The 15811-nt window shown below is 48.0% G+C and overlaps 1 protein-coding gene across 2 annotated transcripts in view; it reads right to left on the bottom strand.

The window, feature by feature from the left end:
- Positions 1–15811, bottom strand: part of PPP1R9A (protein phosphatase 1 regulatory subunit 9A) — a 367558-nt gene that overhangs the window by 124018 nt on the left and 227729 nt on the right. For both annotated transcript variants that reach the window (XM_063921405.1, XM_063921406.1), the window contains exon 7: positions 9972–10124. In XM_063921405.1, the coding sequence (XP_063777475.1) occupies positions 9972–10124 (153 nt within the window). The remainder of the gene's footprint in view (positions 1–9971; positions 10125–15811) is intronic.

The raw sequence follows: 15811 nt of genomic DNA, 5'->3' as shown, positions 1-15811 counted from the left end.
TTTCTCAGGGATTGCTAGGGTTATGTTTAGACTTTTATATTTTGTCGCATTATACTGAGGATCCTATTTTATATTATTTTATATTATTTTACCTTAGTCCCCGCTGAGTGCTTTCCAAGCATTACAGCACCTTGGTTTTCTTTATTTTCCAGGTTCAATTTTATGCACCATGCTTGTGCCAGGATTGGGGTATACATGTTTTATACTTGTATCCAACTTTGCTATCTGCTGGTTAACCTCTGGACCCAGAGTTTCCCAAACTTCACCATTAAGGTCCAGGTTTTCAGGATATTCATGCTTAAGCACAGGTGACTAAATTAGTACGTACCTCATTCAATTTGATTTAAGAATCTAGACTCAAGCATGAATAGCCTTAAAACCTGTACTGTAATGATGGAATTCGGGCAACTATGGGCCTAATTCGGGGTGCGTTTTTTGAATCCCTGCGATCAGGTAGCCACCGCCTACAGGGGGAGGGGGAAATCGCTGCGCAGGGGTACGAACGAATGTGCAGGAGAGCTGCATAAACAGAAGTTTGTGCAGTCTCTGCACAGACCGTGACTTAAGGGCCCTACACACTGGCCGATTTTTTGAAAGATATGAACGATCTCGTTCATAAATGAACGAGAACTCGTTCATATCTTTCAGTGTGGAGACTCCTGCGATGAACGATACCCGGCCCCGCGCTCGTTCATCGCTGGTCTCCCGTCGGCTGTGCATGCAGGCCAATATGGACGATCTCGTCCATATTTGCCTGCACTTCAATGCAGCCGCGTGACGGGGGGAGTGAAGAAACATCACTCCCCGCGTCACTGCCCCCCCGCCGCCGGGTCGCTCGTCGGCCGTATCCGCCGTCGGGTAGCTCGGCGGCGGATCGGCCAGTGAGTAGGGCCCTTTACTCTTCCAGTGTGATGATCAGGGCCGGAGCTGACGTCAGAAACCCTCCCTCCAAACGCCTGGTCCCTCCTGCGTTTCTCCGGACACTCCCTGAAAACGGTCAGTTGCCACCCACAAATGGCCTCTTCCTGCCAGTCACCTTGCGATCGCACATCCCGTCGCTGCCTGCCGTTCCCTGTCGCTGCGGACCGACGCGCCTGCGCATTGCGGTGCATTCGCATGCGAAGTTCAGACCTGATTGCAGGCTGTACAAAAACGCAGTCTGGTGATCAGGTCTGAATTAGACCCTATGTGTGGACCATTATATCTACCATAATGCATTGCTCTTTCTTTTATACAAGAACTTTGATTGTACTATAAACCTGCCCTGAACTTATTGCACACTAGGCTTAAGTAACCTGTGGCTTGCCGACTATTTTGAAACTACAAGTCCCAGCAGTTTGCAGGAGTCTTACCAGTCTCCTGCAAACTGTATCCATGACTGGAGACTCACGAGTTACCTATATCTGCTGTAAACCAATCTTGAACGACGGCCAACATAAAGTCATTCCTTAAGCTCCACTTATTGATCAGGGTAGATGGTACGAATGTTACTGCAGACGTGATCTATAGGCCCGTCATACAACTGCTAGAGCCAACGTGACACTTATTCATTCTCAGGATGTAACAGCGGTCAGTATAATGGAAATGCATCTCTGCTGTCAATATACTGTAACCCTGTGTTGCTGCAGGAATTCTACAGTCATGTACAGTAATTAGCGTACTCTTTGTAAGTGCAGCTAGAAATCACAAGTGCTGTGCATCATCTATTGTATCTGGGTGTAATACAGGTCTAAAGCAAAATACAATACAAAATGTAATGTTATAATAATATAATGCTATAACAAGTTACTCTACAGAATGTAATGGTTTTAGTACATTTGTGTTGACAAGAACAGCAATGAAAGGATAGAATACATTACCGTATTGAACGTAAAAGCTTTCATTATAATTGGCTTCCATAAAGGCTGCAGTCTATAGTGACGACACTTCAGATGAAGCGCCATTTTGTCTACTAAACGTGGCTACGTTAATGCAAGCCAATCCTAATGAAGCTATCATACGGCATGACACGCCTGGAGCTATTCCAAACTTTTTCTTCAATTTTGCATCTTACTTTGCATGTAGCGTACTACGGGGGTCATTCCGAGTTGATCGCTTGCTAACAGTTTTTAGCAGCCGTGCAAACGCTATGCCGCCGCCCACTGGGAGTGTATTTTAGCTTAGCATAAGTGCAAACGTTTTTATCGCAGAGCGCCTGCAAACATTTTTTGTGTAGTTTCAGGGTTGCTCAAAACCTACTCAGCACTTACGATCACTTCAGACTATTCAGTTCCGGATTTGACGTCACACACCTGCCTAGCGTTCGCCCAGCCACGCCTGCGTTTTTCCGAACACTCCCTGAAAACGGTCAGTTGCCACCCAGAAACGTCCACTTCATGTCAATCACTCTGCGGCAACCAGTGTGACTGAAATGCATCGCTAGACCCTTTGCAAAACTGCATCGTTCGTTGTGCCCGTACGTAGAGCGTGCGCATTGCGCCGCATACGCATGCGCAGAACTGCCGATTTTTAGCCTGATCACTGCGCTGTGAACAAATACAGCTAGCGATCAACTCGGAATGACCACCTATGCTGGGTACACACTGGAGTGACTTGACGGTGGACCCGCCGTTGTGTTTGCAGAGCGGCTGATTCAGGTAAGCCTATACATTTACCGATTGGCAGCTGACATCCAGCTGGGTGAGCATTTCAATTTGCCCTCTCAGCTGGGACATCAACCCGCTGACCCAATCTCGAAATATCAGCCGTTTGACAGCCCATTGTGCACCAAGCTGTAAGCGATATACACGTTTATGTATCTTCTGTGAGGGAAAGGAAAAAGCAAGCAACATCTCACTGCACTGTCTCTGAGCTGGTAATAACAGGCCAGGCCCAATGGTTAACATACAACTCTGATGTTTCAGGCTCGGTGCCTGTGTTTCCAGAAGAGGGCGCACCTTTCTTAAAGAGATAAAGCCAGTGTCTGAGTCTTCCAACAGTTTTACTGGCCTCACAAGTGGGCAGGAGGAGGCCATTCTGCACTAGCTTAGGCTGACTCAGATGGCGCCATCAGTGATTCAATGCTGCGTCTTTGGACACAGCACTCGGATCTGAGATGCTGGCAGGAGGCGTTTTTTTCCTTCACGCGCCTCCGGCAGACATTAGCATTTGTTCGCACAGCAGCTGTGTCCAAAGACGCATACACTGTGCTATTGCGCCCATCTCTAAATCACACCCAAAGTAAGAAAGAGCAAGTAACGGTGCACCTGGACAAACCATGTTGCAATGCAAGCGGTGCAAATACAGGTATTCTGTTTGCATGCAGGGAAAACACAGGCTGCTTTTGCACGTAATCCACCAATCATGGACAGCTTTATTTGTACACTGCAATTTTGGAAACACCCTTCTCAATTCTCTTGCCGCATTTTAATTCCCCCCCCCCCCCCCCCCCTGCAGTACAGTATGTCTTAACCCAGGTGCACAGTTACTTGCTCTTCCTGACTTTATTCCCAACTCAGAGCCAGGCCCTGTAACTTTACATTTGTAGTGATGTCATCCTCAATAATTGTGGCAGTGACACTTCAACATTCCACGCAAAGAAGACTATGAAAAAAAGTATGCCCTTGCGACATGAGGTTCCATTTATGTTGCCAAGATCTGGCATTGTTTTACAGAATTTTGGGACTATGAGGTTTATGAAGACATTTAAATGTAAATATGCACAGGACTGAGTAGAGGTTACAGCTAGGGAAGCCAATCCCGGGCCATTTTTTCAGTCCCGGGTATTGGGATTGAAAAATGGCCAATCCCGGGATTCCTGGGATACCCAGGATTGGCTTTTAGCTATGTGGCCGCCCCACCCCGCCCGCCCCACACACATAACTCACCATATGCAGGGGGTGGGCAGGTGGGGAACAACCTCTGATCTCTCCTGGCGGCTCCCTGCAGCAGCTGACGGTGCAGCGTGACCTCTCACGCTGCGCTGGGGAGCCGGAAGCAGGAAGCCGGGCAGCGTCTGAGCGTCCTGTGGAAGCTCAACACCGATCCCTCAATCCCCGGGATTGGAGCTTCCAATTCCGGGATTGAATCTCGGCCATTTTTGTCCCTAAATCTGATCTCTCCTGGCGGCTCCCTGCAGCAGCTGACGGTGCAGCGTGACCTCTCACGCTGTGCTGGGGAGCCGGAAGCAGGAAGCCGGGCAGCGTCTGAGCGTCCTGTGGAAGCTCAACACCGATCCCTCAATCCCCGGGATTGGAGCTTCCAATTCCGGGATTGAATCCCGGCCATTTTTGTCCCTAAATCCCGGGATCCCACCGATCACGATCCCGGGATTGGCCACCATAGTTACAGTATATTTATAGCCACCTGCTGCCCGTACATAGTAGGTTCGGTGCTGCTGTGGGTATTACTGATGAAGCAGCCAATCAATTTGTGAGAAAGCAGTGATATATTGGCGTAGCGATATAAAAAACTCCAAATAGGTCACTTTCCCATATATACTGCTTCACCTGACTGGGAAATATCCTTTACCTAATCGCTCATTTCACTGTAATCACGTGGATAGATCGCAGCAGCAATATTACTAAAGTGCTACCATCAATGTGAGGGATACATTTAGCCATATCAGATACACCTCAGGTCATTATCACCAGTTCTTAATATATACCATGGGTTGGGCATCCGCAATTCATCCGCCACCAAACTTGTGTATGTTCACGTGTTTGGTGGTCAGCACGGAATTTTGTATGAACGCACCCTTACTGTACTTTGGCTGCACCTACTGTACATACACTCTTCCACTCACAGCTCGGACTTCATGCTGCAAGGATTTGTAAGTGTGAAATGAGACTCAGTCACCATAGCTGTAGATGGGGCCATCTACTTGGTGTGCATGCACAATTGGCACCTTACAGGGGGGAAAACGGCGCAACGTTTGTGTCCAGCTCAGCATGAGCCCGTGGTTAGGCCGTTAATAATAGGATTTTAATTACCTACCAGTAAATCCTTTTCTAGTAGTCCGTAGAGGATACTGGGATCCATTTAGTACCATGGGGTATAGTCGGGTCCACTAGGAGCCATGGGTACTTTAAAAATTTGATAGTGTGGGCTGGTCCCTCCCTCTATGCCCCTCCTACCAGACTCAGTCTAGGAAACTGAGCCCGAGGAGACGGACATACTTTGAGAGAAGGATAGTGGTGAGATTCCGAACCAGCACACCCAACAAGAGGAAAGCCAAGCTAACCAAACTTGAAACAGGAATAGCAACGGCTGAACCAACATTACTTAACCAAGTAACAGTGCAGGAAGAACGAAGTACTATGCGGGCGCCCAGTATCCTCTACAGACTACGAGGAAAGGATTTACCGTAGGTAAATTACAATCCTATTTTCTCTTACGTCCTAGAGGATGCTGGAAATCCATTTAGTACCATGGGGATGTACCAAAGCTCCCAAACCGGGGTGGGAGAGTACTGAGGTTCCTGCAGAACTGATTGACCAAACTGAAGGTCCTCAAAGACCAAAGTATTAAACTTGTAGAACTTAGCAAACGTGTTCGAACCTGACCAAGTAGCTGCTCGGCAGAGCTGTAAAGCCGAGACACCCCGAGCAGCCGCCCAGGAAGAACCCACCGACCTAGTAGAGTGGGCCTGTACAGATTTTGGACATGGCAAACCTGCATTGGAATAAGCATGCTGGATAGCAAGTCTGATCCAGCATGCAATTGTCTGCTTTGAAGCAGGACACCCAATCTTATTGGGATCATAAAGGACAAACAGCGAGTCCGTTTTTCTGTGACGAGCTGTTCTCTTTACATACACCTTCAAAGCCCTCACAACATCCAAAGATTTTGAAGTAGCAGAAGTGTCGGTGACAACCGGAACCACAACAGGTTGGTTGATGTGAAACGCAGACACCACTTTAGGAAGAAATTGCTGACGAGTTCTGAGTTCAGCTCTGTCCTCATGGAAAATTAAATAGGGACTTTTATGAGACAAAGCCGCCAACTCCGACACACGTCTTGCTGAAGTCAAGGCCAACAGTGTGATGGTCTTCCACATAAAATATTTTACGTCCACCTCCTGTAACAGTTTAAACCAGTCCGAGGAACTGCAGCACCATATTGAGATCCCAAGGTGCCATGGGAGGCACAAAGGGAGGTTGGATGTGCAGAACACCTTTCAAGAACGTCTGGACCTCAGGGAGAGAAGCCAATTGTTTCTGAAAGAAAATGGACAAGGCCAAAATCTGGACTTTAAAGGAGCCCAGACTCAGGCCCACATCCACACCTGCCTGCAGAAAAAGCAGGAAACGTCCCAGATGAAATTCCACCGCTGAATAATATCTGCTCTCACACCAAGAGACGTATACGATTATAATGCTTAGACGTTACCCCCTTCCTGGCTTGGATAATAGTCGGGATAACTTTGTTAAGGACCCCTCTCCTGGCTAGAATCAGCCATTCAACTTCCATGCCGTCAAGCGTAGCCGTGGTAAGTCCTGATAGACGAACGGGCCCTGTTGCAGAAGATCCTTGCGAAGAGGTAGAGGCCACGGAACTTCGAGGAGCATCTACAGAAGGTTCGCGTACCAGGCCCTTCTTGGCCAGTCCGGAGCAATGAGTATTGCTTGAACCTTTTCCCTTTTTATTCTCTTTAGAATTCTTGGGATCAGAGGAAGTGGAGGAAACACGTACACTATCTGATAGACCCATGGAGTCGTCTGGGCGTCTACCGCCACCGCCTGTGGGTCTTTCAAACTGGAACAATACCGCTTGAGCTTCTTGTTGAGACGAGAGGCCATCATGTCGATCTGTGGATATCCCCAACGACTTGTCAAGCACCTGAACACTTCTGGGTGAAGACCCCACTCTCCTGGGTGCAGGTCGTGTCTGCTGAGAAAGTCTGCTTCCCAGTTGTTTACTCTTGGAATGAAGACTGCTGACAACGCCACAGCGTTTCTTTCTGCCCAGAGAAGAATTCTTCACACCTCTGACACTGCTGCTCTGCTCTTCGTTCTGCGCTGTCGGTTTATGTATGTCACTGCTGTCACATTGTCTGACTGGACCTGAGTGGCCCGATCTTGAAGAAGATGTGAGACCTGCAGAAGGTCGCTGTACATGGCCCTGAGTTCCAGAATGTTGATTGGAAGAACGACTTCCTGACATGACCATCTTCCTTGAAACTGCACCCCCTGGGTGACTGCTCCCCAACCTCTGAGGCTTGCGTCCGTAGTTAACAAAATACAGTTCTGAATTTCCGAACCTCCGATCCTCGACGAGGTGAGAAGTCTGTAGCCACCACAGAACGGAGATCCTGGCTTTTGGCGACAGACGGATCCTCTGGTGCATATGAAGATGCGATCTGGACCATTTGTCCAACAGATCGAGTTGGAAGGGTCTTGTGTGAAGCCTTTCGTATTGAAGAGCCTCGAAAGAGGCCACCATTTTCCCCAGAAGGCAAATGCACAGATGCACCGACACCCGGGATGGCTTCAAAACGACCCGAACCATCGACTGGATCACCAAAGGGATCCTGGCACGAACTTGACCAGATCTGACTGAAGAATTGTAGTCAGGCTTCCACCTGACAGTCTTCCAGGCATTGCGGTCCACCGTCATGCTGAAGTCTTTGAGGAAGCAGAGCTTGAGCTCTGTTCCTGAGCACCTGCAATTGCTGGTTTGCGTGGTTTACCTCTAGCGCCGCTGGAGGACGTAGAAGCACCTTTGGATTTGCACTTGAACTTGGCCATCCGAAAGGACTGTAACTTAGAAGCTGAATAAGTCTTCTTGGTTGGGGGGGCTGCGGAAGGAAGATAGACTAATCCGCAGTAGCTGTGAAGATCCATTTGTCTAGTTAATCTCCAAACAAGGCCTCTCCTGTGAATGGCAGGCCTTCCACGCCTTTCCTGGAGTCCGCGTCAGCAGTCCACTGGCGTAGCCACAAGCCCCTGAGTGCCGACATAGCGGTGGTGCGTGCATTAAGCAAGCCTATCTCTTTTATGGCTTCCACCATAAATTTCGCAGAGTCCTGTATATGCTGCAGGAGTAAAACAACATCCCCCCTAGACAAGGAATCTAATCCCTCAATTAGGTTACCTGACCATTTTGCACTGTCTTTTGTGATCCACGCACATGCAATAGTGGGTCTTTGGGCCACCCCAGAAGCTGTGTACAATGACTTGAGTGTAGTCTCAATTTTACGATCAGCCGTGTCTTTTAGGGAGGCTGCACCAGGAACAGGCAATACAATTTTTAGTGACAGCCTAGAGACTGATGCGTCCACTATCGGTGGATTTTCCCATTTTTTTCTATCCTCCAGAGGAAAGGGAAAAGATGAGAGCAACCTTTTAGGGATCTGAATTTTTTTTATCAGGATTAACCCACGGTTCTTCAAATAGGGTATTCAATTCCTTAGACACAGGAAAAGTGACCGAGGACTTCTTTTTTACCTTAAAAAAAGATTCCTCACACTCCTCTGACACCTTATCAGGAATATGCAGAACATCTCCGATAGATTATATAAGAGCCTCTATTCCCTGTGACAGAGCCGCATCCCCCTTCCAAGTCTACCTCAACCTCCTCCAAGTCTGACCCTTCAGCGGCAGTCAGACTGCAGGATATGGGCCAGAGATCGCTTTTGCGGACAAATGGGAGGGGATTGAGACGCTGTTTTGGGGACTGAGTCTCTGCTCATACACTCATCCACAGTCTTTTTTAAGTATTGCGACTCTTTCTCATTGCGGGACAGTTTTGTAGAAAGACTGGAGATCATTCCTTTCAGAGAATTAACCCACTCTGATTCAGTCCCGCTATTCTGTGAACTCTGAGTACCCAATAGTGAGCCCCCTGGTGAAGAAGAACACTCCGCTGTACAAGAAACGCACTCTTTGCCTGACATAATGTAAATGTGACAGCACACACACACACACACACACACACGAAAAGGTTAAGCACAATTAATCCACAAAGAGCCCTTCAGGGAGCCAGTTGTTTGGAGCCAGCCTTTACCGCGCCCTTACCGCTAATGCCAAACTTAGCCGGGTCGCAGACTAAGTACCCTGATAGGGGACTTAGTACACTAGTAATCGCTCCCCCCCTGCTATGACCCCCTGGTACCGCTGAGGTAATTTGGAGTCACACTGGAGGAGCTGCGCGTCCCTGTCAGTCAGCGTCTGTGTCCACTGTAGGGAAAATGGCGCTGGTGAGCTGCTGGATCTTCTCATAGTGAAGCCCCGCCCCTTCAATTGCGCGCGGTCTTTCCGTTTTTTTTATACCGGCAGAGGAATTTGGTGCTTAAAATGGACAGAAACCATTTTAATGCTGTGTTGCCAGTATGGGTACTGTGTACAGTGTACTGAGACGCAGTTGTGTGCTGTGTCTGGAAACGCATTCCGCCCCGTTTAGAAGCCGTGCGTCTCCGTACCCTCGTGCCGCCATAAAGGCCGGCGCCCCGCTAACTCAGTACTCACCACTCTTCATTCTTCTGGCTCTGTTAGGGGTGGCGGCGTGCTGTGGGAATGTACGCTCGCCGTGGCGGGGCTTGCGAAAAGGTCCTTCAGGAGCTCAGTGTCCTGTCAGCAGGGAACGGGACCATTAACCCTTCAAGAGGTTGGGCCGTTCCCCCCCCCCCCCCCCCAAGTGCGACGAAGCAGGCAGGCTGGTGCCAACCAGACCTGCCTGAAAATAACAAACATAGGAAATAAATGCAGAAAACTCTTAAGGAGCTTCCTTCAGCGTGACCGGTTCCTCCGTGCACATTTTCTGAACTGAGTCTGGGAGGAGGGGCATAGAGGGAGGAGCCAGCCCACACTATCAAATTCTTAAAGTGCCCATGGATCCTAGTGAACCCGTCTATACCGCATGGTATTAAATGGACCCCAGTATCCCTTAGGACGAAAGAGAAAAGGGGATTATATCCAGCGAATAGGAATAAGTCCATGACACGCAGTATCTATATATGGATGATTAAAGATATAATATATTGTCTGAATTACCTCTTTAAATTTGTGAGCCAGTTTTGTTGCATCCAGATCAGAAGAAAACATTTCATCCCCTTCTGGAAGATCAAACACTTCTATAGCCATTTCCCTCCCTGGGATGACTGGGCCGACGTCTTCATCCTCCTCATCTGTAGCATATTCTCCTGTCTGGGAAAATTAAGAGTACAGTCATGTCCCGGGCGTCATTTTCTGACCAGTCATCTACAGTGAAGACATATTAAGCCAGTGTGTAACAATAAACAGGGTTAGGGAAAACTGTTCGGGTCACAGCAAAGGAGTTCCGTTACGGAACCGGTGCTTGTTGGACAACGGAATTGCACTGGGATGATAAAGTTTATGTTATTCCACATGAGCGTATCCTTACTGTACAGCACTGCAGTTCTCTGGCCAGAAGATCACAACATTCTAAGGGGTAGATGTAAGACGGGTCGTTATGGGGAAGAAGAGGTATCAGCGTCGTTATGTGCGATGACAACCACTTCATTTTTCAAGCTAAGCCCGGTAACATGACAATTAGGAGCTGACTGATTGTTACTTTATCTCTTTCCACTTTATCTGTCTCCAAGGTTTGATCCATCAACCCCTCCATCATCTATTTAAAGACCATAACATGAATTCCAGTCTAAGATATTAATGTCAGCTGGGTAGGAGACTGACAAATCCTAGCGCTGCAAACAATTGGAAATGTTCAATAAAATTAGATTTTGCAGAAGAGGCTCAAGTATTTTAGGCTATACCAGTGGATCCCAAACCTTTTTGAATCACGGCACCCTAGAGTATCCATATTATTTTCATGGCACCCTTAGGTTAAAAAATCCTTATTAAGAAATATTAAATTAAGTCAATTGTATTTATGTGTCATCCTTAGATTCAATTGTGTGGTGTGGGGACAAAATGTGCTTCTGTTTGTCCACATATTTTATGACTGGCAGCCACCAGCACTGGTTTTACCTATAACATTGATCATAAATACCGTATATACTCGAGTATAAGTCGACCCGAATATAAGCCGAGGCACCTAATTTTACCACAAAAACCTGGGAAAACTCATTGACTCGTGTATAAGCCTAGGGTGGGAAATGCAGCTCTAGCCGTACACAGCCCTCAGTGCCAGATATGCCCTCATACTGCCATATATGCCCCCACAGTGCCAGATAATCCCTCATACTGCCAGATATGCCCTCATACTGCCAGATATGCCCCACAGTGCCAGATATGCCCTCATGCTGCCAGATATGCCCTCATGCTGCCAGATATGCTCCACAGTGCCAGATATGCCCCATAGTGCCAGATATGCCCTCATGCTGCCAAATATGCCAGATGTGCCCTCATGCTGCCAGATATGCCCCACAGTGCCAGATATGCCCTCATGCTGCCAGATATGCCCCACAGTGCCAGATATGCCCCACAGTGCCAGATGTGCCCTCATGCTGCCAGATATGCCCCACAGTGCCAGATGTGCCCTCATGCTGCCAGATATGCCCCACAGTGCCAGATGTGCCCTCATGCTGCCAGATATGCCCCACAGTGCCAGATGTGCCCTCATGCTGCCAGATATGCCCCACAGTGCCAAATGTGCCCTCATGCTGCCAGATATGCCCCACAGTGCCAGATGTGCCCTCATGCTGCCAGATATGCCCCACAGTGCCAGGAAGGGTACTTACCCTCCATCGCTCCCGCGTTGTCTTCTGAAGAAGGGACACTGAGGGCACAGCGCGCGGCTCTCCTGTGTAACTCCTGCGTCTCCGTCTCCGGCGGCGTGTGTGTGTTAAATGAAGTGCCGGTTCGTGAGCCAATCAGAGCTCACGAACGGGCAGTTCATTTAACACACACACACGCCGTCGGAGACGCAGGAGGGACACAGGAGAGCCGCGCGCTGTGCCCTCCGTGTCCCTCCTTCCACTGACTCGAGTATAAGTCGAGGGGGCTTTTTCAGCACAAAAAAACGTGCTGAAAAAGTTGGCTTATACTCGAGTATATACGGTAATTTGAATTGGTCCTGGATCTCCAACCAAGGGCACCCCTGCAAGTGCCCCGAGGCACCCCAGGGTGCCACGGCACACAGTTTGAGAACCACTGGGCTATACAAATATATACCTGCATTTGCAGATTTATAGAATTTTGGAGGATGGAATTTACTATCCTAATGTTCTCTTCTGAATATGGCAGTTCCTGGCAAATCCATATACATGAATTAATAATGTAAATATACAAAAACATTTTGGAAGGAATAAACCCAAATGTAAAGGGCAACCGAATCTGATGTCATTATATAAGTAAATGTTCATAGCTATCCTCTAATCAGGAATCAGTGGGTGCAGTGTATCTTGTACACAGCAGATGGCAGTAGTCAGCCGTTATGTTTTAAGCTATCGGTTTATTTTAGATAATTGGAGGTAACTCTACATTATGGTTCATAAGAATATAAATATCATTAGCATTTTCCCAGCTATCTTGGAACTATTTGCATACATTTGCAGTGAGAAGAGTAAGCTACAGTAAACGTGTGGAACATCTAACATCTCCCAGAATGTAAACGCTTTAGAACAAACAAATGACGTTTCAGTTTCTTGTTCGTGCATCCTTTTATCTGTGAATGGAAATGCTGGGAAATGCGCACTATGGAATACGTCAGCACAATTATAATGAATACATGGGGGATCAGCGTCTCCTGAAGAAATAGTATTCATAGCAAAATATATAGTATTTAGGCCTTGCGACTCATCTACACAGCAGTCCTGTATAAGGAACAGGTCACAATCCAGTGTAACGCTGCACAAGCTAATCATACAGTAACGGTCTACCCGTTCTGCTATGTTATGAGTGTAAATCAATTGTTTTTTTTCTGTTCTGCTTTCCTCACCTCGGGGTGAACGTACAGAGTTGCAGCTTTTAAAGTCTCCAATAAGGCTGAAGTATTTGTATATGGTATTTTCATCATACAGATGGAGCCTCGCTCATCTAGCCTTCTCTGCTGCACCTAGGTGCACCAAGGCTTATTAGCATAAGCCTTTCATCTACTGTTCTCAGCTGCAATACAATACAGAGAGAACAATACAGCAGGGGATTATGTCATTACAGCAGGGGATTAAGTCCGACAGCAATGGCTCACTTAATCCTATTAAAGGGATAGATGAGGAGGGCTCCATCTGTATATGGGGTAATAGTAGCTGCCAATCAGCTCTTAACTGCCATATTACAGGCTGTGTTTGCAAAATGACAAGAGTTGATTACTTGGTACTCTATCTCTCTCCACTTTATCACTCTCCAAGGCTAGTACATCTGCCCAATGGCATATTTTGATTTGATAGCCTGATTGTTTTATGACCAGCAGGTGTCACTGTATGACCAGCATGTATCACTGTATACCTCCCAACATGACCCTCTCCAGGAGGGACACAATGCTCTGCTTCTGGACTTTTCTCTTGATTGTCTGCACCTGTTTTGAACAAGGTAATGGATGAGAACGGTGTTTCACCACAGGTGATGGCAGTCATAAATTAAGAGGGAAGTCCAGTAGCAGAGCATTCTGTCCCTCCTGGAGAGGGCAATGTTGGGAGGTATGTCACTGTATGATCACAGGTAACACTGCATGACCAGCAGCTGTCATTGTATGACTAGCAGGTATCCCTGTATGACCAGCAGGTGTTACTGTGCGGCCAGCAGGTGTCGTTGTATGACCACAGGTAACAATGTATGACCAGCAGGTGTCACTGTACGACCAGCTTGTGTCACCGTATGACCACAGGTAACACAGTATGACCAGAAGGTGTCACTGTATGACCACAAGTAACACTATATGACTAGCAGGTGTCACTGTATGACCACAGGTATCACTGAGTGATAACCAGGTGTCACTGTATGACCAGCAGGTGTCACCGTATGACCAGCAGGTGTCACTGTATGACCACAAGTGTCACTGTATTACCAGAAGATGACACTGCATGACCAATAGTTGATGCCAACACTGTTAAAATGTTGATAGGCAACATGTCAACATTAACAGAAAATCAACATTAAGGTTAGGCTGCGGAAGCAGGGATAGGCTGTGGGCAGGATGATTAGGATTAGACTACGGACAGGCGGGTCAAGCTTAGGCTGCGGTGAGAAGGTTAGACCATACTTGCCTACCTGACCCTCTCCATGAGGGAGAAAATGCTCTGTTCCTGGACTTCCCTGGTAATGTATGATTGCCATCACCTGTGGTGAAACACCTTTCTTATTAATTAACTAGCTCACCACAGGTGATGGCAATCATACATTACCAGGAAAGTCCAGGAACAGAGCATTTTCTCCCTCATGGAGAGGGTCAGGTAGGCATGTATGGGTTAGGCTTAGGCTGTAGGCGGAAAAGTAACGGTAGGCTTTGGGAGGAAGAGTTAGGGTTAGGCTGTGGGCAGGAGAGTTAGGCTTAGGCTCCTGGGGGGAGGTTAGGTTAAGGCTGTGGGCAGGAGAGTTAGGCTTAGGCTGTGGGCGGGAGAGTTAGGGTAGGCTGTGGGTGGGAGAGTTAGGGTAGGCTGTGAGCGGGAGAGTTAGGCTTAGGCAGTGGGCGGAAGAGTTAGGATTAGGCTGTGGGCAGGGAAGTTAGGGTAGGCTGTGGGTGGGAGAGTTAGGCTTAGGCAGTGGGCGGGAGAGTTAGACTTAGGCTGTGGGCAGGGTAGTTAGGGTAGGCTGTGGGTGGGAGAGTTAGGCTTAGGCAGTGGGCGGGAGAGTTAGACTTAGGCTGTGGGCAGGGGAGTTAGGCTTAGGCAGTGGGCGGGAGAGTCAGGGTAGGCTGTGGGCGGGTGAGTTAGGCTGTGGGTGGGAGAGTTCGGGTAGGCTGTGGGTGGTAGTGTTAGGCTTAGGCTTAGGCAGTAGGTGGGTGAGTTAGGCTTAGGCTGTGGTACGGGAGAGTTAAGGTGTGTGCACATGGCGCGATGCGCCGAACATCCCGACATTGACTATTCAACTGATATAGTCAATGTTGGGCTGCCTGCACAGTCTGTTTTTCCTTGTGATGCTGATCCCGCGGGACCGCGTATCGGCATCACAATGACTATACACACGGTGCGATATGCACTATATTTTCTTATGATTTTGACTATATAGCCAAAATTGAAAGACATATCGCACCGTGTGCACACACCTTAAGGCTTAGGCTGTGGGCGGGAGAGTTAGGGTTTGGCTCCAGGGGAAAGGTCAGGTTTATGCTGCGGATGATTAGGGTTAGGCACTAGAGGGAGGGATTATGGTTAGTGATAGTGGAGAAAATAGGATTTTAGTACCTACCGGTAAATCCTTTTCTCCTAGTCCGTAGAGGATACTGGGGACTCCAAAAGGACCATGGGGTATAGACGGATCCGCAGGAGCTTGGGCACACTATAAAGACTTAAACTGGGTGTGAACTGGCTCCTCCCTCTATGCCCCTCCTCCAGACCTCAGTTAGAAAACTGTGCCCAGGAGAGACGGACATTTCGAGGAAAGAATTTATAATTTAAACACAGTGAGTGTCATACCAGCTCACACCACGAACATACCGCAAAACATGGCCTTCAACAGAATACCAGCCCACGGTATGAAACCATACAGCCATATGCTGAGAGAATATGGAACACAACCTGTGTGTCAACCCAACCAATAATAAGAAACCACATGCCATGGCATGAACAACGTCAGCGATAGCCTGACAGAGAAGAAACACCACAAAGTGCAACCAAAATCAATAACGGCAGACACAGTACGCACTGGGACGGGCGCCCAGCATCCTCTACGGACTAGGAGAAAAGGATTTACCGGTAGGTACTAAAATCCTATTTTCTCTGACGTCCTAGAGGATGCTGGGGACTCCAAAAGGA

Source organism: Pseudophryne corroboree, chromosome 5, assembly GCF_028390025.1.
Source record: "Pseudophryne corroboree isolate aPseCor3 chromosome 5, aPseCor3.hap2, whole genome shotgun sequence".
NCBI classification, from domain to species: domain Eukaryota; kingdom Metazoa; phylum Chordata; class Amphibia; order Anura; family Myobatrachidae; genus Pseudophryne; species Pseudophryne corroboree.
This window is presented reverse-complemented; position numbering and strand designations above follow the sequence as displayed.